The sequence below is a fragment of the Tupaia chinensis genome, unplaced genomic scaffold (assembly GCF_000334495.1).
Source record: "Tupaia chinensis unplaced genomic scaffold, TupChi_1.0 Scaffold000133_1, whole genome shotgun sequence".
NCBI lineage: Eukaryota > Metazoa > Chordata > Mammalia > Scandentia > Tupaiidae > Tupaia > Tupaia belangeri.
Window position 1 is genome coordinate 4,342,419 of NW_006159602.1, and position 26,161 is coordinate 4,368,579.

At 41.6% G+C, this 26,161-nt stretch overlaps 1 protein-coding gene and 1 long non-coding RNA gene across 2 annotated transcripts; both read right to left on the bottom strand.

The window, feature by feature from the left end:
- Positions 1–1,165: 1,165 nt before the first annotated feature.
- LOC106734520 (uncharacterized) lies at positions 1,166–8,606 on the bottom strand. The gene is made up of 3 exons (XR_001370115.1): positions 8,534–8,606; positions 2,379–2,599; positions 1,166–1,339 (listed from the first exon to the last, which is right to left on the bottom strand). It is a non-coding gene; the product is annotated as an uncharacterized LOC106734520 (long non-coding RNA).
- A 7,131-nt stretch (positions 8,607–15,737) lies between these two features.
- On the bottom strand, positions 15,738–16,623 carry LOC102473906 (transcription initiation factor TFIID subunit 9-like). Its single transcript, XM_014586407.2, is given in 2 exon segments — positions 15,738–16,127; positions 16,129–16,623. Coding segments are annotated over 2 exon segments (792 nt in total). The 5' UTR covers positions 16,531–16,623.
- Between the last annotated feature and the right edge of the window lie 9,538 nt (positions 16,624–26,161).

Genomic DNA, 26,161 nt, shown 5'->3' on the forward strand with positions numbered 1-26,161 from the left:
CAACTCAGCCCTATCTACCAAGTGCTCTGTGATATACCATCTGCTAGCAAAGGTCTGTCTCTTTATCTTCCTTCAGTCTTCCTCAAGATAAACCTCTGGCTGGGGCTGCCTTTTTTGCAATCTCTACTGATTACAATGCAGGACTGGAGAAGTCCAGGTTATTTTATGGTACGAATTCTTTCATATAGCTTCTCTAATCCTTTCTTCCAGGCAGAGCTGTTCATGGTGCCAGGCCATCTTTCCAAGAGCTTCTGTTGGCTTACTTGAGATTTACCTTAGCTCCATAGTTTTCTGGTTTAATCTTCAGATATGACATTCCAGTCAAAGCCCTGGCAATAATGAGTATTTCCAATTTCTGATTCAAGGCAACAGGTATTATTGAACTTGAGCAAATAACCATTCTGCCACGAAATAAGAAAACTCTCAAATATTTTCCAATTCCACAGGAGTCAGGAAAGGAGAAAAATTTATGTTTCCATTTAAAGAAATAAACGAACAAGAAGAAAATACATTTTAACAAATTGCTGAACCTATCAATAGCTCAAAAGAAAACAAAATCCTTAAATTGGGAAAACAAAACACAGTAAAGAAAAAGACAGTAATGTTTCACTCAAAAGTCCTAAATTTCTATTTCCCCAGCTCAGTTTTATGTAATTATTCATCTTTTTTCTGTTGAATGCGCAGCGTTACTGTGGTCCCATCTTTCCAATTAAATCCTGGAAGTTAACATTCAACGTTATTATTGATATTTCTTGTCCCTAGCATTAAGTTGGTCATGTTCTTGGTTGCTTTTTGTTCTCTTATTTCTGTCTGTGTCTTTAGTTTTCTTGGTAAAGCACTCCTTTCAGAACTTCTTGAAGAGCTGGTCTGGTGTTGGTAAATTCTTTCAGGCTTTGCTGAAAGAAACATCTGAGCATGTTTTTATCTTTTCTTCCCATATAAAGGATAATCTTGCCAGATATAGTATTCTGTGTTGAAACTGTTTTTTACTTAGCGCTTTGAATGTATTTTTCCATTCTTTTCTTGCTCACATTGTTTCTGATGAGAGGTCTGAGGTTAGCCTGATAGAATAACCTTTGTAAGTAACCTGACGTTTCTCTCTTGCCAATTTTAGCATCTTGTCTTTGTCTGTGGATTTGGCCAATCCGGCTATGATGTGCTTTGGAGAAGATCTTCTTGAGTTGATTCTATTAGGGGTGCTTTGTATTTCTTGGCTCTGGATATTTGAATAATGCACAAGCCTTAGAATATGACACATTGGTTCAAATCCAGCTCCACCACTAGATGGTTGGGTGATCTTTGGTATGGTATTTAATTCTCTGAGCCCCATGTGCTTCATCTATAAAATAGAGATAGTAATAATGTATATGAATTTAAGGTAGAAAAGACAATTTGGGTATTTTAAATAGGGATTTAATACAGGGAAGTGGTACTACAAAACTGTTAGAAGAACTGGAGTAGTGGGACTGGAACTCCAGATCCACTCCAAAAATGGACCGTGGATTTCATAGGCATGCCATCCCTGCTGGAGCCCACGGCCAGGAAACTGCTGTTGCTACTGCCCCAGCTGTCTCTCACCCCCACCAGACTGGTGACCAACCCTGAAATGTGCAGTTCCCTGTCGTAAGCACAGAGAGCTTTCTTGCTGGCACCAACACTTGTTAGCAACGATAGCTACCACATCACTTCTATATTCCAAGTCTTGTACCATTGTCTCTCGCAGTTGGGACTTCCTTGAATCCAGTACTCTCACCTTGAGGGTCTAGTTTTTAGATTTCTAACACCAGCAATATAGGAATATCCATGGAAAGGGGATGTGAATGAACGCTAAGTGACAATAGACCGTACTAAGTACCTGATACCTACCTCACTGACTTGCTATGAGGATTATAGAAGAAAATGCAGGTAAAGCATGTGGCACAGTTCCTGGAATATAGTAAGTTCTCAACATTTATATGGTGATTTGAATATATTGTTGTTACATTATTGCAGCTAAGGCCTCCCCTGAGTATTAAATACCCCTTACTCTCACAGTTAGTCCCTGGCAGCAAGATCGCTCCCTTCCTGGTCTTTTCCATTCATTTCTAGATGTCAAAGGCCCTGTTTCAAAGCCATTTCATTTCTCCCTTGCTCCCTGATTTAGGCTTTTCACAGTTTCCAGTTTTACTGCATCTTTACCCTTCAATATATCTCTACCTGGTAAAATGTATCTCTTGTTCTTTGCCAAGAGTCCAAATTATTAACATTAAACAAGCAAAAAAATGATCCTTCTTTCTTCAAGGGCAGAGAAGGATTAATCTTCCAACATTCCCAGGGTACAAGGAAATTTTTCTCTTTCATCTATCTAATGCAGGAGTAAAAAGGGGGAAAATACTTACCTATCCATATTGAAGCAGGCTGAAAGGTCATATCCTGATGAGTAGATATAGTCATTTAACTGGGCAAGTATTTCCTGAGGTCCCTAAATCAGAATTTTAACCACAATCCTCCTTGACCTACAATTTCAAAGTCCTTGGGATCATTGAGAGTTTAGGTGATATATTCCAATTCGTGATGGCAGATTAAACGCATGTGATTTTCCGCTCTCTTTCACAAAATTCTATTGAAAAGACAGCAAAAATTAACAGCAACCCCTGCCCACACCCCCCCCCCAAAAAAAACCCATAATGCTATGGTAGCACTTAGAACAGTAAGAGAGCTGCCATTGTCTGAATTTATCACTCCCCTAACCAAGTTCATATGTTAAAATGTAATCACCAATATGGGGACCAGCAGTTAGAGTAATGGCTGTGTCACTGGACTCCCATGTAGTCGACCGCGGTTCGCGTCCTGGACCCGGTGGCTTAAACTCACACTGGGCGCGTGTGCGTGCGTGCCCAAGATCCTGAGAGGAGAATGGAGGAGAAGGGATTGTGGCATGGCCATCACCCCTGGGGGGGGTGATTTCTCGCTTTCTATCTCTCTGTCTCTCTCTGTCTGTCTGGTGAGCGCACGTGCCCTATAGCAAAAACCTCTCCAAAAAGAAAAAGTAATCACCAATATGGTAATATTAAGAGGCGAGGCCTTTAGGAGGTGATTTGACCATGAGGTAGAACTCTCATGAATGGGATCAGTGGCCTTACAGAAAAGGTGTGAATAGAACCAGCAGATGGAGTAATGGTTACATTGCTGGACTGCCATGTATTTGACCATGGTTCAACTCTTGGACTTGGCGCCTTAAAACTCATGCTGGGCGTGTGTGCATCTTTTTCTTTTCTTTCTTTTTCTTTTTTTAAATTAATTTAGTGTACATTTCTTGCTTTCTGTCTCTCTGTCTCTGTCTCGCCAGAGAGCACAAACACCCTTTAGTAAAAAATCTCTCTAAGAAGAAAAGGAATGAGGAAGTTATTCAACCTCTGTCTCCTTTTCACCATGTGAAGACACATAAAGTATCACCTATAAGCAATAGACCTTTACCAAACATTGAAATCTGCTGGTACCTCGATCTCGGACTTTCCTTCCTTCAGAACTGTAAGAACTAAATTTATTTAGTTATAAATTATTTATTCTGTGTTTTTGTTGTTGTTACCATGGCACGAATGGATTAGGACAAGTGCTATAGAAGATCAGAACTTTTTGTTGAATTTTCTAAAGAGAAAGCAGTGGGGATTAAATGGATGAATAAACCGGAGCAGCAGAAAGGAATTGGGAATATGTCAAGAAACAAGACACAGTAGGGAAGAGAGTTGTTCTTCTGGTAGGACCAGGCTTCCAGGTGGGGCAAGCTGAGGCAGAGAATGTTCCTCCTTCTCAGCAGCTATGGAATCTGGCTCCTCTCTTACTCTTGCACCATGGAACTAGCCCTCCATTACAATATTTTAAAATATCAAGGTAGAGACTAGACCCTAAACATAGAGATGGATGTGGGGAAAAGAGAGAAAAGTGAGGGAGAGAATATGAAAAAGTAAATTTCAGTATCATTGATAACAAATGGATGGGCCAGCAGATGGCATGGTGGTTAAGGTGCTGGACTCCCACATGGCTGACCACAGTTCAAGTCCCAGACGTAACAGCTTGCTTTTCCACTTTTTCTCTCTCTCTCTCTCTCTCTCTGGTGAATGCACAAATCCTTTAGCAAAATTAAAACAAACATACAAGAAAACTGACAGACAATGAAATAATTCCTTCAGAGATCTGAGATAACATTCATTTTGCTCTCAATCTAGAATGCTAATACATAGTCAAACTCTCAGTCTACCGTAAGGCATAACGAAGAGTTCCAGACATAGGTAACTATAGCAATAGGGAGTTACTTAAGGATCTGCTCCAGCACCTACAGTTGTAAAGCAAGAAAAAGGAAGACATAGGATCTGGACCCCAGGAGTAGAGCTGTGCAGGAGGCTATGGAGAACAACCAGAGCAGAAGGAGCAGGGCTCCAGAGGGAGACGCTACAGTCGAGGGAGGAAAAGATTGCACAGACTGGGTATGATGATAAAGACATTGGAGGCCCTTTCGACTGTGACAAGGGCACGGGATGCATAAACAAGAATGAAGGAAGAAAGTATTTAAAGTTTCCAGGATAAATTTAAATACTTTCTACTTTCCAGTGGGCTTCTGGAAAAATGAAATGGATTTCAAGCCCAAATAAGAATTTGGAAGATAATAGAAACACACTGATGAATGATTTTGACTTTTCTAAGGAAAGGCAATTGAAAAACTTCATAACACAAGACAACAGCCACCCGTAAGAGACCTTACATACTCACTACAAGACTATAGGGCTGGCCCTTGAAAATTTTTTACATCGAAATAAACTCATACTTCAGTTTGATTTTTTTGCATGAACTTTTTGAAATTCTCTGGTATTGTATGAAAAATAATGAATCTTTAAATCTTAGAACTATGCTCAGTTTAAAACTGTTCTTTTCAGACTTAATCTTGCATCAGAATCACCTGGAGCACCTGTGAAAATACAGATTGCCAGTCCCACCGTAGAGTTTCTGGTTCCGTGGGTCTGGGGTGGGGGCCAACAATTTGCTTCTGTTCCCAGATGACACCATGAGGCAGGGTGCTGACAGTGCATGAGACAGTGTGAACTTGTGATCGTAGTTCCCATTTCGCTTTATAGTAGGCAAATGCAGCTGCAGGTGAAATCACTCATCCTTCTTAAGCCTTCTGCCTTCGCTCTCCCTTCCTCCTCCCATCGTCCTTCCCTTCCCATACCCACTTCTCCCCTTCTTTTCTGGCCACACTGAGTTAGCTGATGTTTATAAGCTAAGTGCGTAGTTATGACGACTCCACTGTATCTTCAGGACTGTACAGTGGAGAGTCAAGATATGTTATCTATCATGAATAGAATTGGAAATAGAAGCACAAACACATTATTTATAGTGGAAAAAGTAACCTAGAGAAGACTTTGTTAGAGCCATATCACTTCTGGGAGAAAAGGAGGGAGCTCTGTAAGTGAAAGATGAACTCATCCATCCTAGCAGGAAGTCAATACATAATATTTAAAGTTGATAAGAGCAGCACACACTTAATATTGCAGACATGGAGGAAACCACTTACCTAAAATCCGGAATATTGAAGAGAGGGAGCTGTGGGTTGGGAAGAGGTAAGATGAAGACCTAATCTTTAAGTGGTTGCCCTGGGCACTAAGTAGCATAGGTAGTAGGAGGCTGGGAGATAGAATGAGGGTGAGGAAGACCTGTTTATCATATTGAAACCTTCACTGCCTTGCAAATTTATTTTGTAATGTTGTTGCTTCTATGATAACCAGCTAAATACAGATGCTCTTCGATTTACGATAGGGTTACATCCTGATAAACCCATCGTAAGTTGAAAATACTGTAAATAAAAAATGCATTTAATACATCTAATCTACCAAACATCATGGCTTAGCCTGGCCTCCCTGAGAGTGCTCGTAACACTTACATTAGTCCCCAGTTGGGCAAACTCATCTAACATGAACTCTATTTTATCATAAAGTGCTGAATATCTCCTGTTATTTATTGCATGTTGCACTGAAAGTGAAAAACAGAATGATTGTATGAGTGCTCGAAATACGGTTTCTACTGAATGTAGAAACACACCATTTCAAAGTTGAGAAACTTAAGGGAAACGTAAGTCAGGGACTGTCTGTAACTGCTTTAAATTTTTATTTTTATATTTTATTTATTTTTTAAAGAATTGTTTTTTATTTAATTTTATTTATTCATTCATCTATTTTAATTTGACCAGAGAGAGACATACAGAGAAAGAGAAAGTGAGAAAGCAAGCCACCAGGTCCAGGACTCGAACTGTGCTCTGCCATGTGAGAGTGTCCAGCATCTTAACCACCATGTCATCTGCTGGTCCTTAAATTTTAATTTTTTAATGTAAATAAAATGGTTTAGGTCAGCCCAAGGATATAAGGTTCCTGAAAGGACGTGCCTTTCCCAGGAATCCGACTGAATGAAACGATGACCCCAATGACTGATCATGTCTCTGTTGCCGCTTCCCGGGTGGATGTGCCAATCACCAGAGTCTCTTCCAAGCTCATTAGGTCCCTTATTTTTCCAAGTTGGAGGAAAGGCTCCTTCACACAGATATCCACCCTCCTCTAGCCAACTGGAACTAGCTCCTACCTTCAACCTGGGTTGGCCTAACTTGGAAACAATTCCCAGCCTCCTAGTGCCCCCCCCCACACCCCTGTGTTCATTTAGCTTTACTGTCCTTGTCTCCACACTTCCCTTTGTGAAACTTTTGAACAAGCAGTGCAGGGATTAGACTGGAAGATATATGAGAAAAATGACCCTCTATCCTAAGTGACATAAGAACCAGGCATTTTAATTAAAAAAAAATTAACTTGCTGCAGGGCATGTATACTCGCTGGAGAGAGAGAAAGACAGAGAAACAGAGAAAGTGAGAAAGCACTCCCTCATGGGATGACCACATAGCAGCCCCTTCTCCATCCTCCTCTCAGATTTTGGGCACTCATGCACATGTACGCAGAGCATGTTATTCTTTTTCTTTTTCTTGAGAGTTTTTTGCTATAGGGCTTGTGTGCTTGCCAGAAAGACAGAGAGAGACAGAGAGATAGAAAGCAAGAAATCACTCCCTCCCCCACAGGAAGGGATGGCCACACCACAATCCCTTCTCCTCCATTCTCGTCTTGGGATCTTGGGCATGCACATACACACGCCTGGCGTGAGTTTAAGTCACCGGGTCTGGGACTCGAACTACAGTCGACTACATGTGGGTCCAGCAACATAGCCATTACACCAACTGCTGCTCCCTGTGGAGCATGTTTTTCAAAGTACTGGGCCTGGGATTCCAACTGCACTGTCAGCCATGTGGGATCCAGGAGCCTTAAATGCCACACCACTGGCTGGCCCTTGTTACAGTCTCATTAAGCTCATTGAGGGCAGTTTAATTGCTACACTGCATTGAAAATTTCCTGTTCACTAGGTCACTTGATGAATCTTCATTCACCCATAACCCCCAGTTTTAAGAATAAATTAAGCTGCAGGGATGTTGGATGGATATCCATAATGCACAGCAAGCTTCCAAACAAACAAGAATAAGGCCTTCCCCGTGATGCGGGCTCCTGATTGAGATTCTTCTCAGTGACTAATACCTCTTACGGACAATAATGAGTCTGGCCTCTCTGGGAAGAAAGCTTGGGAGCTAGATTTTATTTTATTTTTTATTTTGCCATAGGATGTGCACATTCACTGGAGAGAGAGAGAGAAAGTGAGAGGTCAGCCTTCAGGAGGGATGGCCACACCACAATTCCCTTTCTTCCATTCTCTTCTTGGGACTTTGTGCACACATGTACACACTCACAGACACCGGGCACATCCTCCCAACTGCTGGGTCCAGGACTCAACCACCCAGTAGGCCATGTGAGATCCAGCCCCCAACCACCATGCCATCTGGCTAACCCCCAGGTGCTGTATTTTTGGCTACCGGAATCTCATACTTGTTGCAGCCTGCACTTAAGTCCTCGGCATTCAATCAAGCCCCGACTTTGCATAATCCATTTGAAATCCAAACCTGAAGTGTTCTCTTGTGTGAGAAAAGGAACCAGAACTGCTGTGCTGACAAGTCCAGAGGATGCCAGGCCCAGCACTGCTCACCCAACATGTGGTGCACTGGCTAAGGCTCAGACCCTGCCTTATTCCTGCCAGCGCCATTCTCAAACTCTGAGCTTTGGGGATGTCACAGAGCCTCTCTGAGCCTCATTTTCCCCATCTGTAAAGCGGAGACTATCGATAACATGTAGTTCTTGAATTTGTTATGAGGATCACATGGAATGCTATTTACATATGCATATAAAGTGCCTGATGTGTATTTATCGAACATTAGCTTTCAGTATTAACAATGCCGTTCTTGATGTTATTACAGTTGACATACCAATTAACCCGATTTAATAAATCACCCAAGAGAGAGAAGTGAAACCATAAACTACGATTGGATCGAGGGAGAACTGAATTTAAGAAACAATCCCTTCCATGGGGACAGCCCCTCAGTGCAGATGATCGGGAAAGGGCTCTTTGATCAGTGGCTCACCTGCAACATTCCTGTCCATAGTCGCAGGAACATTCCAGAAAAAGCAAGAAGGATCAGCTCTCTCAAAACCAGAGTCATCACTCACAGTGCTGAATGCCCTTTGGAGGGTTAGCTGCACTGGGGGCGGGGCAAAGCAGCTCCACAGCTTCCCAGGCAGCTATTTTTATCTTGTGTTTTGAGCATCTGACTCAAGCTGGGTAAAAGGGTTCATTTTCTCACTTGGAAAGTTTTCAAAACACCAAAAGAATTTGGTCAAGAGGGAGATAAACCCACTCCAGCCAAATCTATTTCAGAGCTCAAAAAAAAAAAAAAAAAAAAAAAAAAAAAAGAACAGCAAAAAATTAATTATAAGTCTGCTGCAAGCAATATGTGGACCCATTGGGGCAAGTTGTCATTTGTTTATCAGCAGCAGACAGCAGCTTCTTGCAACCAACAGCAGCTGTCACCCTGCAAAAGGACATCTTTTCATTTTCATGAAGAGGAGTGCAAATTTTAAGGCAAAGCAAATGACAAAATATTTGACTGCAATTACTGCCTTTTGGCTATTTTTACCCCTCTGCCATGCAAACGCCTTACAGGCATCCCTGACAACATCTTACTTTTTATTCTAGTCCTGCTTAGCAGCCAAGGCACAAGTGTTGTCATTTTATATTTTATAGATAGAGAAGCTGAGACCCTGAAATTTAAGTAACTTCAACATGGTAGGGCCAGGAAGAGCTGAAAACCACCCTGAGTCCCAAGGGAGGATCAATGGCTATCACGAAAATGGGAAAGAATGGCAATATTGTGAGTGCCAACCTGAAGCAGGGCAAAGTGGTAACTTGGTGACCTAGAAAAACAATAAAGCCTAATTGCTGTTTTTTTTTTGGGGGGGGTGGGGGGGAGAGGTTTTTGCTATAGGGTGCGGGAGCTTGCCAGAAAAACAGAAACAGAGAGACAGAAAGCAAGAAATCACTCCTCAGGGGGAATGGCCACGCCGCAATCCCTTCTCCTCCATTCTCCTCTCATGATTTTAGGCACACATGCACACACGCCCAGTGTGAGTTTAAGCCACCAGGTCCGGGACTCAAATAGCAGTCAGCTACATGGGTGTCCAGCGACATAGCCATTATGCCATCTGCTGGTTCCCTAATTGCCGTTTTCTTCCCCAGTGAAGAACTTGATATATAAGTATAACATGGCTTCATCTGTTTGCAATGTAAGAAGGTGGTTTTCTCCGCTGAGAAGAAAGTATGAGATCCCATGCTTGTTGGTACAATTTATTCTCCACGATTCTTTTGCACATATTCATAATCTGGGTAGTCTTTTCTACATGCTTCTGCAGGTCATGTAGTTCTTTCTTCATCCAGAGTTACCTTAATTACATCACTAAATTGTCTAAGCCCATATATATTCATTTATTCATAGATCTTACACTGAGTCCCTGCTTCTGAGCATAGGCCTGGGAACTTGGGGACACAAAGAAGAATGAGACTCAATTCCCACAGCATCAAGGGGTGCAGAGTCCAGTTCGTCAGGGCAAGTGAGATGTGAACAAGTAGGAAGAAGAATAAAGCAGTATCTTGGGACCTGTGGAAGTAATCATCTCTGAGGGGCGAGGAAAGGCTTTCTTCTCTCCTGGGCACCTCTGTATGCTTCACGTTGACATCTTTTCTCTGCCCTGCCCACTCTGTCCAGTGCCCCTTTGGTGTTTGTTTGTTCTAGAATTATTTATTTATTTATTTTTTAAATTGATGAGAGAGAGAGAAAGAGAGAAAATGAGAAAGCAACCCACCAAAACCAGGACTCGAATTGCGGCCGGTCATGTGGGAATTCAGCACCTTAACTACCATGCCACCTGCTGGTCCTGCCCCTTTGGTGTTAAAATTTCCTCTGATGGATCCCTCACCGCACTTCATATCAGACCTCTTACCACTGAAGTTATTTTTCCAGGCCACAGAGGACAAGTTCATGCATAAATACTGATTTTTCCAGATGTCTTGTTCATGAACAATTCTTTTGTGGAGTAAATCAATGCTAATGCTGTAAAACAAAGTAACATTAACGTCCTAGTTGTTTTTTTTTTTTTTTTTCCTCCTAGAGCACACTTCAAAGATTAGAATCTACGAAGAATACTAAAATGAGAAAGCATCCCTGGGCCTCACTCGATGCTAATTTTTATTCCTCTGATTTATAGAGTTGATAGGTGAGGCAATGTCCTCCTCGTCTCTGGATTGAGGATATGCTGACAGCCCCATCCATCATGCAGGCTGTCAGAGCTCAACGCTTCACAGAAGCTGTTAAACAAAGGTCCAGCTGGTTAACACTTCCAGGCGATGAGAAAGAAGGACGTTAACCTTAGTGCCCAGAGAAAAGTATTTCACTCACCCAGCAGAGAAATAGACATAGCAGTAATGTCTTTAGACAAAGGTATTAGAATTTAAAGACGAACTCCAAATATGTCTATATTTTTGCTTCCTTTATGATCCGTTCTTGAAGTACAGTGATAAATAATCAGACAGCAATGATGACAGTGGCTCTACCTTTATTAACAAATTTAAAGACCATGTCTGTCTATAAATAGAGGGCAGAAAAATAGAGGGGATGTAATCGCATGTCTATATGGTGGCCCACAGGAGCCTAGAGCTGGAGGCCTTTAACAGTTGGGGCATGAGAGCAGGGCTCTGGTCTTTCACACGCTCACATCAGTAGTCTCATTGGTGACTATCTTATGGTATACTGAAGAATTTTAAGCACATAGAAAACATCCAAAGGGCGTATTTTTAAGAAATAAATATTTATTTATTTAATTTTATTTGTTATTATTATTTTTGAATTTGACCAGAGAGAGACAGAGAGAGAAAGGGAAAGTGAGAAAGTAAGCCGCCAGGTTCGGGACTTGAACCGCAGTCAGCCATGTGAGAGTTCAGTACTCTTAACCACCACACCACCCGCTGGCTCCCCAAAGGGCATACTTTAACTGCTAGCTTTAGTATATTTTCTTTCTTGTCTTTCACCACATTCAAGACCTTTCAACCATTTTAGATTCTTCAGAGTTTTAGATCATTCAAGGTCCTCAAGGACATAGAAGTCCCATAAGGGCATGAGAATGACGGAAGTCAAGGTCAAAGAGACAGTATGGGTGTCTCTGGGAGTCTCAATCCCTGACCCATGTGTGAGGGCTGGGGAACAACTTCCAGAATGGGGCCAAGAGTGGTACAAAAGGCCTAGCCAGCAGGTGGCACCACAACCTTCAGCAATTTGAGCTTTGTGGGCGCTTAATAATGGCCTTTGTTCAGCATTCTAACCAAAGCGCCCTGGTAATTCCCTTTGATTGTCTTTTCTGCCCTCATTTGACTTAGCTGAGTCATCCCATGCTGTGTAATGGATTTCTGTAAGACTGCAAGAGACTCAAATGAAGCTCTAAACTTTTTGTGGCTGGATGCCCAATTAACTCATCACCTGAAACAGGCTGTCATACTCCATCCAGACTCCAATAAAATGACAGGGGAGAGCGTCTGTTTACCAGGATACTCTAAGGCTGAGAGTAAAGAGGAAGGCTTAGTTGTGGGTGGGTTCAATCATTTAAAATGTTTGAAGACGTCTTTCCAGCTGAACTCCACTCTCTCCCTGCCCCCACAGCTCCAGGTGTTCACACAGCATCTGTAAGTGCATTCTTCCCTACCCCCAACCTAACCCATTCCTCGCCCCAAAGCTCCAGGTGTTCATATTGCCTCATCAAGCACATTTCCCTCCCCTGGAGGCCCCAGGTGCCTCATAGGCCTCACAGAAGAGAAGGTACCGTACCTTTCCAACCTACCCGGGCACAGGCTAACTTTGCTTGGAGAGGGAAGTGATCACAGAGGGGGTGGACCACTTTCTTCTCAAATGTCTTCCCCTAAAGAGAACCTCTTTCTCTGCTGGAGATGGTGGTGAGGTAGGGGTGGGAGAGGAATATATTTTCATAACTCACTCCTGATTTCTAAGGAGAGATCCCAAGGAGGACCCCTTGGTTGCTGAGGAAAGAGGGAAGTGTTGAATTGATTCAAGAGGGAGGATACAAACTGGAGGGTGAGGGCACCTAAACTATTCTACACAGTAAGAGGAAAGAAGAGACTGAGGAAAAAACTGGTGGGGGACAAGGATGACGGAGAAGAAAAGGAGACCACTATGGTGGAGATTTTAATGACATTTTGCTGTGCCGTTTGTGATGTGACGCTTCCCGTGAAATAGCCTGTATAACCAACGTAGCCAATAATGCTTTTGGACTTCTACAGGGGGTGGTGGACATGGACTTTAAAGAAGGGCCTGGTGCGTGAACAAAGAGCAAGGACCAAGGGCTATGTAATGGGCCAAGCTAACACCTGCCACAGGGCAGTAATGTGAGCCGAGTGTCCAGTAAAGGATAAAGGAGGACGGGTCATTAAGCTTTGCCAGGCAGGATCTCAAGTTCAGGTACTCAAAGGGTGGTCCTCAGAATCGAGGTGAGGGCTTGTTACAAATGCACACTCATGAGTCCTAGGAAGGCCTGCTAAATTGATTAGTGGGATTGGGGATCAAGAATCTGAAATTTTTTTTAAGTTTATTTATTCAAGGCAGTGCATGCATGAGAGAGAGAGAGATGAGAGGGGAAGAGAGAGAAGCACCCTCCATGGGGCCTCATTGTGTCATCACAGGCCTCCTCTGTTTAGGATTCAGTGCAAACACACACACACACACACACACACACACACCCCTATCATATTCCCATGCCAACCTGCGGATCCTATAGTTCAGTTTGTCACTGATGACGCCATCAGGCTGAACCAAGAATCTAAATTCTTAATGAGTACCTTAGCTGTCTCTTGTGTACATTCAAACTTGAGAATCGTTGATGATTGAATCTAGAGAATGGGGTATAAAGAGATGAGTTGGAGTAAGCAGGTGGTGTAGTGGTTAAAGCACTGGACTCTCATGTAGTTGATTGTAGTTCAAGTCCCAGACCTGGCATTTTGAAACTCACACCAGGCATGTGTACACGCTTGCCCAGAATCCCTAGAGGAGGAGGGATTGTGGTGTGGCCAATCCCCCTGTAGAGTGATTTCTCACTTTCTATCTCTCCAGCAAGTATATGCATCCTATAGCAAAAAATCTCTCTCCAAAAAAAAGAAGGCAGGTTAATATAATTCACATTTTAGTGAAAGGCAAGTAAAATCAATGAAATTCCAGGACCAGCAGCTGTGTGGCCTGGGTAGAAAAGCAAAGAGGAGCTATGTTTTACATTTCCAACTCCAGAGGGTAAAGGGTCCTTGATTGTCGATAAAGTCACTTACAAGTTGTTGGTTTCCCTCTGAGGCTAAGCTTTTAATGTTTCAGATATGTTCTCTATAGTATTTTAAGTAAATTAAGTTTAATATATCTCTGTGCTAAGAGTGCTTGTCTGGTATTTAAAATATTCCCAAGGGTGCCGGGAAAGTAGAAAATGCCTAGCCAGCACTATACTATGAAATATATGAAATTTCCTGGGGAGAGTGATCTGATATAGCTATAAATATAAGATTTCCCATAATATTTTATTTCATTTCATCTTCTTTTCGTTAATCCCATCTTCTTTGCATGCCCAGCTGAAAAATTCCTTAAGTAATAATTAAAAAGAAATGAGTGGATGCATGTTTTGGAGACAGCAGGAGGGAGTACCCTTAGGGGGGAGCTGGGAAGTCTGTGACTCATTCTGGAGGGGGGAGTGTGGCAGGGAGGAAGAGCAACTCAGGGCAAAGGTCAAGAAGAGGGGACAACAGGTAGGAAGGTGAGCCTAGTTTCTGGGTCCCCAGAAGTGGCCAGAGGGAGAAAATGTCCAAGCATTCCATTGCTAGCCTTGCTGGGTCCTTCCCCCAAATTGCATTGGCTGCTCCACGTTCTATAAGTTCCTCACCAGTTACCCTATTCGAACAATAGAACTCACGTGCTTCTCAGGACCCAAGGATTTAAAAGTAACCAGACACTGTACATTTTCCCCCTACGTTTTTATGTCTACTTTTACACTGTAGCCTTGTGATGCCTTTCTAAAATCCGCTCCCCCAGTGCAGCTTCATTAGAAGTCAGCTGGCCTTCTGACTAGCATTTCAGACTCTGATTATTATACCAAAATCCATTAACCACATAAAAATCTCTTATTGGAACCTCCAATTAAACCTCAAGTCTCATAAAAGAGAATGAAGTGATTATAGGAAAGTGATCTAATACTGTGCGAAGCGTTGGGAATAATAATGCTGAGGTTGTAGGTGCTGACTTTTACCCAAGGAGCTAAAGGCATTTCCTAAACTCAAAGTAGGCTTTAACTCCTATTTAAAGTAGGCTTTAACTCCTATTTTGACCTTGTATATGTCCAAGTTTCTCTATCAGTAAAATGGGAATATTACACAACTCCTAGCAAACAGGAATAAATGTCTCATACAACCAGGGAAGAGTTCCATGGTCATGGTAGAAACCAAGGTCTGGTTCCTTCCTCTTTAGGCATCTAGAAATAAAGTGGCACATGTCTAGTTCTAGATTTTGCAGTGTGTTCTGGGGAACCATTCAAGTTAATAGTGCACTGGCAATAGTTCTCACACTTACCTATGCCTAGGAGCCAACTAGGTAAATCTGCTAAAGTGTAGGTTCTTGGGATCTTCTTTCAGAGATTTTAATTCGAGGATTTAGGATTGGGATCAAGAAATTTATTCTTCCAGCAATCGGATGCACTGCACTCTGTTAAAGAAACTAGGGTGTTGCAAATAAGCAAACACAAAAATCCATTCCTGTTACTCATAGTCTACCTGCATTGTAACAGGCCTCCAGGTGAGATGCTGAGACTGACAAGCAAGTTCTCCCAACTGCTACACCGTAAGGATCAGAGCGACAGCATATGCCAACTGTCATACCAATGGAAAGTTCATCACAGTTTCACACTCACTATTCTTCTTTTCCACTGGGACTATAGTATTTTGAGGTGTTTTTTCTTTTTTTTATCAGCAATCAAATGAATAACTTTATTTTTTACATTTGGAGGCTGATGAAAAACCATTAGTTAATCCTATGAAAGAAAATCCAACATTTCAATCAAAAAGAATGATTATATATTTACTCATTAAATACTATTTAAATTTTCTAAAACACAATTTGAAAATATTCAGCATGTATTTTTAATTTCAGTACAGTGTATTTAAGACCAAGTACGTAATCACACATTATGTACATGAGGACTAGATTACAAATTATCATAGTCATCATCATCCTCATCGTCATCATCATCTTCACATTTTCTTTTCAATACACTTGATGATTCATTAGTATTATTTTGTGATGATACCATGTTAGTGGTGATAAGAATGTTGTTGGACCCAATTAGTGATGGGTTAATCAGAACATTCTGAACTGCTGAGGTTGTAGGAATTGCTTTCACAGCTGGGGACTGTGACGTACACATCTGTACTGTAAACCTTTGCCCTGTGAGGGACATTGGAGTCCCCACCTTAGTTGAAACAGACATGGTTTGTGGGGTTGGTGTGCCTAGTGTGGGAGTACTTGGTCTGCTAGTAACTGAACCAACACTTAACCGTGGAACTGTTATTCTTCCTGCAGAAGTAGATGCCTTTTTTTTGTAAAGACTTAAGTCCAAAGTTTGGAGCTGTTAAACAATATCTATCAGGTGGCAGCCTAGGACCTGAATATGGCTTGATCAATGGCAAAGGGGTTTGATTTCTTTGCCTTGCAATGTCCAATAAAAAAAAAATCCCTTGGGGGAAGAGAGGTAAAAGATGGTCAGCACGACACTGGATTGCCAATCGCACATCATCTGTGCCAACAGTAGCTTTCTTAGCATGGCTTGAATAACTTTTTGCATCATCTAGAATTGTGGTCATGTATTGGAAGGCAAACTCCAACATCTGATTTATAACTCTTGGCTCATATTCTGTAATCCCCATATCCTTCAGGATTTGTGCCATCATCTGTACATCTTTTGGCATGCTCTTGGGAGAAGTCATCTTGCCAGACTCCATGATATCCGGTGATCAGATCAGACTTCCTGAGCTAAATCACCCACATTAATGTATTTCAGTTCTGATCTTGATGCAAGTTCTTTACCTAGTGTGGTTTTTCCAACCCCTGGTGTACCAGTGAGCAAGATGTCTGGAAGCACCATAGTCTTCACCGTGATGGCTCTGGCACCTCAGCTTAAAGAGTTTTTTTCTTAACGAACAAGAGATTAGAACAATGGGTTCTTTTTGGTCCTTCTCAGCAAGTTCATTTGTGCCTTTTCTTTTTCATTCCAGTATCTTACATTAGTGCACTGGTTTCCTGAGGGATCTCCTTAGTTTTGAGTCTTTAAGGAGACACAGCAAATGTCATCTGCCCCAGGGAATTTGGCAACAGGAATCATCAAGAGTATGTCTGGATTTGACCTCCAAGGAGTAGAAGACAATTAATTTGTCTAATTCTAACCTAACCATGTGGGGTTTACCATGACTGAAAGTTAGTCTTGGACTAAAATGTCTCCAAGTAATTTTATTTACATTTTCTTTTCTGTATTATATCATTTTGAAATGGAGACACTTAGCTTTTCTTAATGCCTCACACGTCCTATGGGATGAAGGCTCCGTTCTGGAGTGCAGTTGATTAATTTCTCTAAGTCCTTTGATGCATCAGTGCTAAGAATGCATTGGCAACTCAGCTGACCCAGCCCAAGTGAGCAAATGAAGTGCAGCCACACAATGGCATTGACTTTTCTTTTCTTTTCTTTTTTTTTTTTTTAAATGACTTCTATGTGTGATATCTACTTTTAGAAAGATGTGCTAAAGGGATGGCAGGTGGAATGGTGATAAAGTGCTGGACTACCACATGGCTGACCTTGGTTCAAGTCCTGGACCTGGTAGCTTGCTTTCTCATCAATGCCCCCTCCCCTTCTCTCTGTCTCTCTCTGGTCAAATCAAAAGAAATTAATTAATTTAATTAAATGAACAATAATACTAAAAGAGAGGTGCTAATACACAGATTATAAAGCATTTATTTCACTCCAGAAAACCTCAACTGCCCAAAGCTGACAGCAGATGATTCAATGAATGAACTAAAGGTAGCACAAAGCAACAGGACAAGTCAGACTTCAAGTTAGCAAAGAGATTTCAAGTTCATTGAAAAATGTATCTAGGGGGAGCCAGCAGTTAGCGTAATGGCTATGTCGCTGGACTCCCACGTAGTCGACCGCGGTTCGCGTCCTGGACCTGGTGGCTTAAAACTCACGCCGGGCGCGTGTGCGTGCGTGCCCAAGATCCCGAGAGGAGAATGGAGGAGAAGGGATTGTGGCGCGACCATCCCCCCTGGGGGGTGATTTCTCGCTTTCTGTCTCTATGTCTCTCTCTGTCTGTCTGGCGAGCGCACGTGTCCTACAGTGAAAATCTCCCCCAAAAAAAAAAAAATGTATCTAGGGAGATAGCTTAAGTAATATTTCGCTTAGTCCAAATTTTGTTATTTATGTCCTGTCTCCTTCCCAAAAGGATTTGAAGCTACTCTTTTATTTTACATACCTAGCTTGAGATAACATTTTAAAGGAAGAGATCTTCTCTTCCTTTCTCACAAGTTCTTCAGTCACTTAGGAATTTCAAACAGGATAAGGAAAGCACATTACTTACTCTATGATATGTTCCCAACACCTGGTGTAATCTGTAATTTTAACAAATATTTTTATCAATCTTACAGGCTCTCCCAGTTCTAAAAAACTAAGTCTATACATATGTATTATGTTTGTTATTGATGGCCATAAATTGGCAGGGGTAAACATTTGCTTTTTTTCTACTTTCATTTGTTTATTTATCAATTTTTATTTTTTTAAAGTTGCCAGAGGGTGCAGTGTGCTAACTGTAGAGAGACAGAGAGTGACAGTGAGAAGGAAAGAGGAAGCAAGAAAGCACCTCCCACGTGGCATGGCCATGGCACAATCCCTTCACTTCCATCTCTCCCTTCTTTCAGGATTTTGGGCATAAAAGCATACACGTCTGGCTTGTTTCTCAAGGGAGTTTTTGAACAGATGGTCCTTCCCAGTCCCTTTTATAATCTGCTGGAATGTTTGACATTCCAAGGAGAGAGATTTGGTATCAATGAGTTCTATTACTGCCAGGGTTTATTTGTCTAAAATGCATAAGATGGGAATCTGTCATGGTCACAGTTTTGTTTTGAAACCCCTCTTTATTCATTTCCTGTATTCATATTCTTCAAGGGATAACAAGGTCTACAGAAACCAGAGAGAATAGCTGAAATGAAAGAATTCTCCCTGTCTTCTGCACTGCAGCTGGGCTGAGTGCTCTCTGATACCCTAATCCACACAGGCTCATGTGCACGCATGCACACGCACACTCTCTCTCTCTCTCTCTCAAACACACACACAATTTCACTATAGTCACAGTATACAGATAACACAGTACCTGAGGCAGCAGAGTATAATGGCTATGAGTATGTACTCTGGAAACAGATCTGGTCACTGTGTTCTTATACCTTAGTATTTTCTACTGTAAAAATGGGCTTACAGTAATATCATAACGTCCCCTCATAGGGACTGAGGTGGAAACGACAAAAGGTACTATGCAATGGCATAAAGAATAGGATGTGGTACACAGTGAATAACACACCAATGGAGTTTTTTTATTTTTTATTTTATTTTTAGGATGTTGCCATAGGGCACATGCGCTCACTGGAGAGTGCACTCACAAAGAGATACAGGGAAAGTGAGAACCCCCTTTCAGGGGGGATGACCACACCAAAATCTTTTCTATTCTCTTTCTGGTATTCTGGGCAGGCACACACGCACCCTGCACTATTTTCAAGCTGCCGGGTCCGGGACTCAAACTGCAGTCAACCATGTGGGAGTTCAGTGCTTTAACTACCACACCATCTGCTTGCCCCTACAAATGTCTAATCTATCATTACTTTTCCACTCACTTTAGAAGGACGACAGAGCAGAGCTAGGTGCAAAGTGCCAGGTACTAACTGGCCAGCCACCCTCTCAATAATTAAGGGCACACTTTCTTAACTCCTTCTGCCTCTATCCACTAGAGGGAAACACGGTACTTGCTTTACAAACACTGTAACCCATAGAGCATACTCTGTGTGCATTTGAAGCCCCTTAACTAAAGGACAACCACTAGGGGTTTAAGCTCTGGTTTCAACTTTGTGCACATAGTCTGAACGATGCTGTCATTGGATTGGCACAAGGTTCTCTCATCACCATTTCTAACTACCATTTATTTACTACCTGCCATATGCCAGGACTCTTTATGTCAGGTAAGTACATCTACCCTTCACAACAACCTTATGGGATGGGTATTGTTAGTGTTTCTATTTTATAGATGTGGGAACTTGAGCCAGAAAGACAGTGATTTGCCCAAGGCCAACCAGACTCAGAATTTGAAATTTAAATTCTGGTCTGGTTGACTCACCAGCCTATTCTTTTTCCACTGCACCCACTCCTGCTCATTGTGATATTTGCACAAAGATGACTTGAGCCTTGGGGCTTGCATTGCTGATTAAGTAAACTAGCTAATGTCCACAGCTGCTTTGCAGAGCTACTCCGTGCTTCCCACACATCCTGAGCTCAGTGCCAGCCCTTTGCACCCATTCTACCTTCCTACATGCACCCTCGCCCTTCCGACTCAGTGTCTATGCTCCTGGCCCAGGCCTGAGTAAGATCCTCCACTCTGCTAATAAAAAGAGTTGTGTTTGGCTGACACAGAGACAATCAGATAAAGCCCACTAGCTCTGTTACCACCTGTCTGCCACCTCCCCCTCTATTCCCATGTCTGGTGACCTTTTATCTCATCTTATCTCCTCCGCCCACTCTTTACCCTCTTCTTGCTAAAGAGCAGGTTTCTGGTCAATGAGTAAATACAATAAAAACTCCTCCTTTTCCTGTTAAAGCCCCTGGTATTGGGTGGCAATTCTGGCAGAATCAGAATCCCTGATGGCAGGGATCAGGTAGAATCCCTGATGGCAATTCTGGAAGTGAGAGTTCATGCATCATCCTTGTAATGGGAGTTGGGAGAATAGTGAAATGAGAGATGCCAGATGGCTCACACCCAACTAGAACTTCAGCCAGAAGGGAGCTCCCATTCAAGGCCCACACTAAAATCACAGGGTCAGTATGAACCCCTATTACAGGTTGTACTGTGGCCCCCTCCCGAAGATTCATATGTTGCAGTCCTATCTCCCAGTACCTCAGAATGTGACCTTACTTGGAAACAGAATATATGTCAGTTGTTCAGGTGAGATTAGAGCAGAGTGACCCCTAGTTCAATATGACTTGAGTCCTTATGAAAAAGGGAAATTTGGGGAACCAGCAGTTAGCGTAATGGCTATGTCGCTGGACTCCCACGTAGTCGACCGCGGTTCGTGTCCCGTGCGTGCGTGCCCAAGATCCCGAGAGGAGAATGGAGGAGAAGGGATTGCGGCGTGACCATCCCCCCTGGGGGGTGATTTCTCGCTTTCTGTCTCTATGTCTCTCTCTGTCTGTCTGGCGAGCGCACACGCCCTACAGTGAAAATCTCTCCAAAAAAAAAAAAAAAAAGGAAATTTGGACACAGACATGCTTACAGAGAGAGTGTCACATGGAGATGAAGGTTTCAGGATGATACTTCTAGAACCCAAGGGCCGCCAGACTGCCAGCAAACCAAGAGAAGCCTAGGGGAAAGGCATTAACCAGACTCTCTCTCAAAGCCCCTTAGAGAGAACGAACCCTATTGACGCCTTGCTTCAGACTTCTGCTTCCAGAACCAGGAGAGAATAAATTTCAGTTGTTCAAGACACCCCATGTGTGTCTTTATTATGTCAGCCCTAGTAAACGACTATGCTGGAGAGGTGCCTGAAGGAGTCATCTGAAAGTTCACAGTGAGTCATTTCTGGGGTGAGACTGGGTGCAAATAGAGTCTAGGTTGTGGGAATGCTGCCTGGATGCTTCGCAGACAGGCCCCCATGGATCCTGAGGTTCTCTGGAGACAGTTCTAGACCAGAAACAGCTCACCCTCATCAAATGCTTGATACCCAGGTGCCTGCCTGGGGAGTGGAAAGAAGTTAGGTTTTTAACCCTAGTTTGCCTCCAAAGACAGTAGGGACTCCTTCTGGCTTTCTTGGGCCTTCAGCACTTTGGCTTTTGTGGGCTTCTTCCTGAATTTAATTACTATTCTGAATGTTTTATGACTTCATTGGTCAGGTGCCACATAACATTTTTGTCCACAGCAGAAAGCACAGTGGTCCCATAAGATTATAAAAGGGAGACCAGCAAATGGCATAATGGTAATGTTGCTGGACTCCCACATGGCGTTTGAGTCCTGGATCCAGCAGCTTAAAACTCGTACCAGGCACATGTGTATGCATGCCCAAAATTCCAGGAGGACAATGGAGGAGAAGGGATTGCAATGTAGCCATCCCTCCCCCCACAGGGGGGAGTGATTTCTCACTTTCTGTTTCTCTCTGTCTCTCCAGTGAGCACACAAACCCTATGGCAAAAATCTCTCTTAAAAAAAAATTGTAAGAGAGTTGAAAAATTCCTATCACCTAGTGATGAAGTAGCCATTGTAATGTCTTAGTGTAACATATTACTCATATTCATGATGACGCTGAAGTAAACAAACCTACTGTGTCCCCAATTGTGTAAAAGTATAGCACAAAGATTATGTACAACACACAATACTTGATAGAGATAGTAAGTGACTATGTTACTGGTGCGGACTACAGAAAGTTAGTGAAAAATGGAATTAAAAGATAAAAATTAAAAAGATAAATTTTATCTCTCAACATAAGTTACATCAAATTTAAGGCTCGTTTGTAAACAATGACACCAGTCATTTAACTCGAGGTCCTGGGAATTTAACAATGTCATCGCTTCTTCTTCTTTATTTTATTTTTTTAACATTATTAATTGAAGAAAAATAGGTACTCTTCAAAGATTTTTTTTAAATGAGGAAACAATGGATTAGCAGGTGGCATAATGGTTATGTCACTGGACTCCCACATGGTAGATCACAGTTTGAGTCCCAGGCCCAGAGACTTGAAACTTATGTCAGAAGCATGTGCATACATGCCCAAAATTTCAGGAAGAGAATGGAGAAGGGATTGCAGCATGGCCATTGCCCCAGGGGGTGATTTCTTACTTTCCATCTCTCTGTCTCTCCAGCAAGCATACATGCTCTATAGCAAAACAAAAACAAAAACAAAAACAAAAAAACTCTCTAATAAAAGTAAAATAAAATAAAATTAGGAAATAAAGCAAAGCCTAATGATTTACATCAAAACTTTGACAAAATTGACCTTGTTTAATGAGAGAAATGAGCAGGAGGTCATTGTTATGGTGGGGAAGAACTCTCTGGTGAAACTTGCCTGCCCAAGTTTCAGCTAACTTTTAAAAAACACTCTCGTAATAAGCAGATGTTATCATTCTTTGGTCCTTCAGAAAGACAGCAAGCAAAATGCCTTGAGCATCCTAAACGCAATTGCCATGACCTTTGCTCTCAGTCAGTCCTTTCTTTCTCTGATGACCACTTTTACCCCTCAGTAGCCATTGTCTTAATTGTGATTTGTCATCCTGTCCAATGTGCAGGATCATATTGGTAAGCCGTGCGTCATCTCCTTTTATAATTCCTTGAAAAGATGCATCAGAATCTTGATTCCATTTGTTCAAAATTTCTATTGAAAGCTTTGCTTTTGTCTGCAGCTGATCTGGGAGCAACAGGTTGGGTTCCCATTGAGCAGGAAGTTTCCTTAACTTAAATTTTTCAGTCAAAATTATGTAAGCTGAACTAGTTGAGATGTGGTGTTGGTGTTGTTTTCTTTTCTGTTAGTTGTTGGCTCTTTTTAGTTAGGACTTGAACAAGATTAAGGTTTTTTTTCTCCCACAAATTGATGTGGATGGTTTGCTATTGGGCATCATATTATCCATTCTTTCTTTCTTTCTTTTTTAGGTTTTTGCTATAGGGTGTGTGTGCTTGTCAGAGAGAGGCAAAGAGAGGGAAAGTGAGAAATCACCCCCCCCCGGGGGGGGTTGGCTATACTACAGTCCCTTCCCCTCCATACCCCTCTTGGGATTTGGGGCACATATGCACACATACCTGGTGTGATTTTCAAGTCTCCATTTGAGTTTGAACTGTGGTGGGCCATGTGGGAGTCCAGCGCTTTAACCACCTCACCACCTGCTGGCACTCACATCATCCATTCTTAAAGAATCCATTTGTAAACTGTTGATTTCTGTGGTGCATTGTCCCATAAACTTTTGATAAAACAGATATTTCCTTCACCCAAGCTTTACTATAGATTTGATTCTTGGTTTTGTTTCAATTTTAGCAGAGCCTATATTACTCTGATAGGGTTTCTTTTCAAAAACTGATATTTTATACTTCTTTTTAAAAATTTTTACATTTATTTTAATTTGACCAGAGAAAGAGAAACACAGATGGGGGGGTGGTGAGAAAGCAAGCCACCAGGTCTGGGACTCCAACCATGGTCAGCTATGTGGGAGTGTCTGACGCCTTAACCACCACGCCATCTGCTGGTCCCCCTGATGTTTTATACTTCTTAATGGCTCAAACTAGATCTTGTTCAAGTTATTATATGCAAGTTAGTATGAGTTTATTTGGTAAAGGGAATTTTTGAGTGTATGTGTCATTTTTTTACAAAACACGTTTCCCATCAACTTTTTGAAGACTCGTGGTATTTACTGTACTCATATATTTCATCTGAGACTGTCCTCCTCTTACTTATTCAAAAAAGGCATTTCCTGTAAAATAGTATGCCTTCTTACACCAGCACCAGCCTCATCCATCTCATGTTTACTGTGTTGCTTGATTACATCATTTTTCTCTCATGATTGATTTGATCTCGTGGTATTTTGCTCATCATGATCCTCCCAGTGGGACAAGATGTAGAGGTGAAAGGCAGTGATATTGAACATCCTGACCCTGTGCAGCCTAGGCACCATGTGTGTTTGTGCCTTCATTTTAAAAGAATTTTGATTTATCTTATACACTCAATCAGTATACATTAGTTAGCTTATAAAGTGAATTTATCCAATATGAATACACTTCATGCCAGTCCAGTTAAGGGTACTATACATGCTATCAACAGATAATAATCCATTTTTATGTCCCATAAATGTCTTGCTTCTCTATTTTTCTCCTTAATTTCTTTTCTCATACTCTCCCCTTTCTCTTACCCTCTCCCCACACTGTCTTTAGTATCCCTAACCATTTTACATGCTTATATATCTTCTAGTCTTTCAGTTTCCACCATAGAAAATGGACAGTCAGTATATGCTAAGTGGAGTCATACAATATCTCTCTTTTATGGCCTGGCTTGGTTTACTCAGCAGTAAATCTTCCATATTCGTCCACTTTATATCAAATCCAAGATTTCGGTTTTTTTTTTTTTATGGCTAAGTAGTATTCCATAGAGTATATGTGCCACAATTTTTCAATCCATTCATCTGTTCTTGGACATTTGCATTGGTTCCATGTCTTAGCAATTATGAATAATGCCACAATAAACATAGATGTGCAAGCACTTTCTGACTCGGTATTTCCCTATACTTTAAGTAGAACCAGGAGTGGATTTGCCGGATCATTTGGTAGTTCTATTTGTAGATCTTTGAGTAATCTCCATATTGTTCTTCACAGTGGCTGGACAAATTTACATTCCCACCAACAGCCTAGGACGGTTCCCTTTTTACCACATCCCCACCAGCACTTATTATTTTTCTTTTTTTCTTTAATCTTTGCCATTCTGATTGGGGTTCAGTTGTATCTCATTGTAGTTTTGATCTGCATCTCTCTTATGATGAAAGAGATGAGCATTTTTTTCCTATGCTTTTTGGCTGTTTATATGTCTTCCTTAGAGAGTTGTTCAGCTCATTTTCCCATCTTTTAATTGGGTTGATCATTTTTATGGGGGTAAGCTGCTTGAGTTCTCTGTGTATACTGGTTATCAGTCCCTAATCTGAGTCATAGTTTACAAAAATATTCTCCCATTCCGAGGATTGTCAATTCACACTAATTACTGTTTTTGTTTGTTTGTTTGTTTGTTTTTTTGCTGTACAGAAACATCTTAATTTGATGTATCCCACTTGTCTAATTTTCAGATTATTACCTCTACTTTGGGGGTCTTATTTAAGAAGTCTTTTCCTACTCCAATGTCTTCCAGAGTTTCCCCTGTGTTTTTCACCAGTAGTTTTATGGTTTGAGGTCTTAGATTTAGATCATTGATCCATTTTGAGTTGATTCAGCCAACTTATTTTTGTTAATGGTGAGAGATAGGGGTCCAGGTTCTTCTTTCTACAGGTGGATAATACCCAGGTTTTCCAGCACCATTTGATAAAGAAGTTTTCCTTTATCATTTGATTGACTAGTACCCTTTTTCAAAAATAAGTTGGCTGTATGTTTTGGAATTTATTTCTGGCCTCTCTATTCCATTCCATTTGTCCACATATCTGCTTTTGTGCCAATAATATGCTGTTTTGATGATCACAGCTTTGTAATGTATTTTGGGTTCATGGAGTGAGATGACTCCTACTCTACTTTTCTTGAGCAAAATTGCTCTGGCAGTATGGCTCTTTTATGATTCCAGACAAATTATATGATTGTCTTTTCTAAATATGTGAAGAAT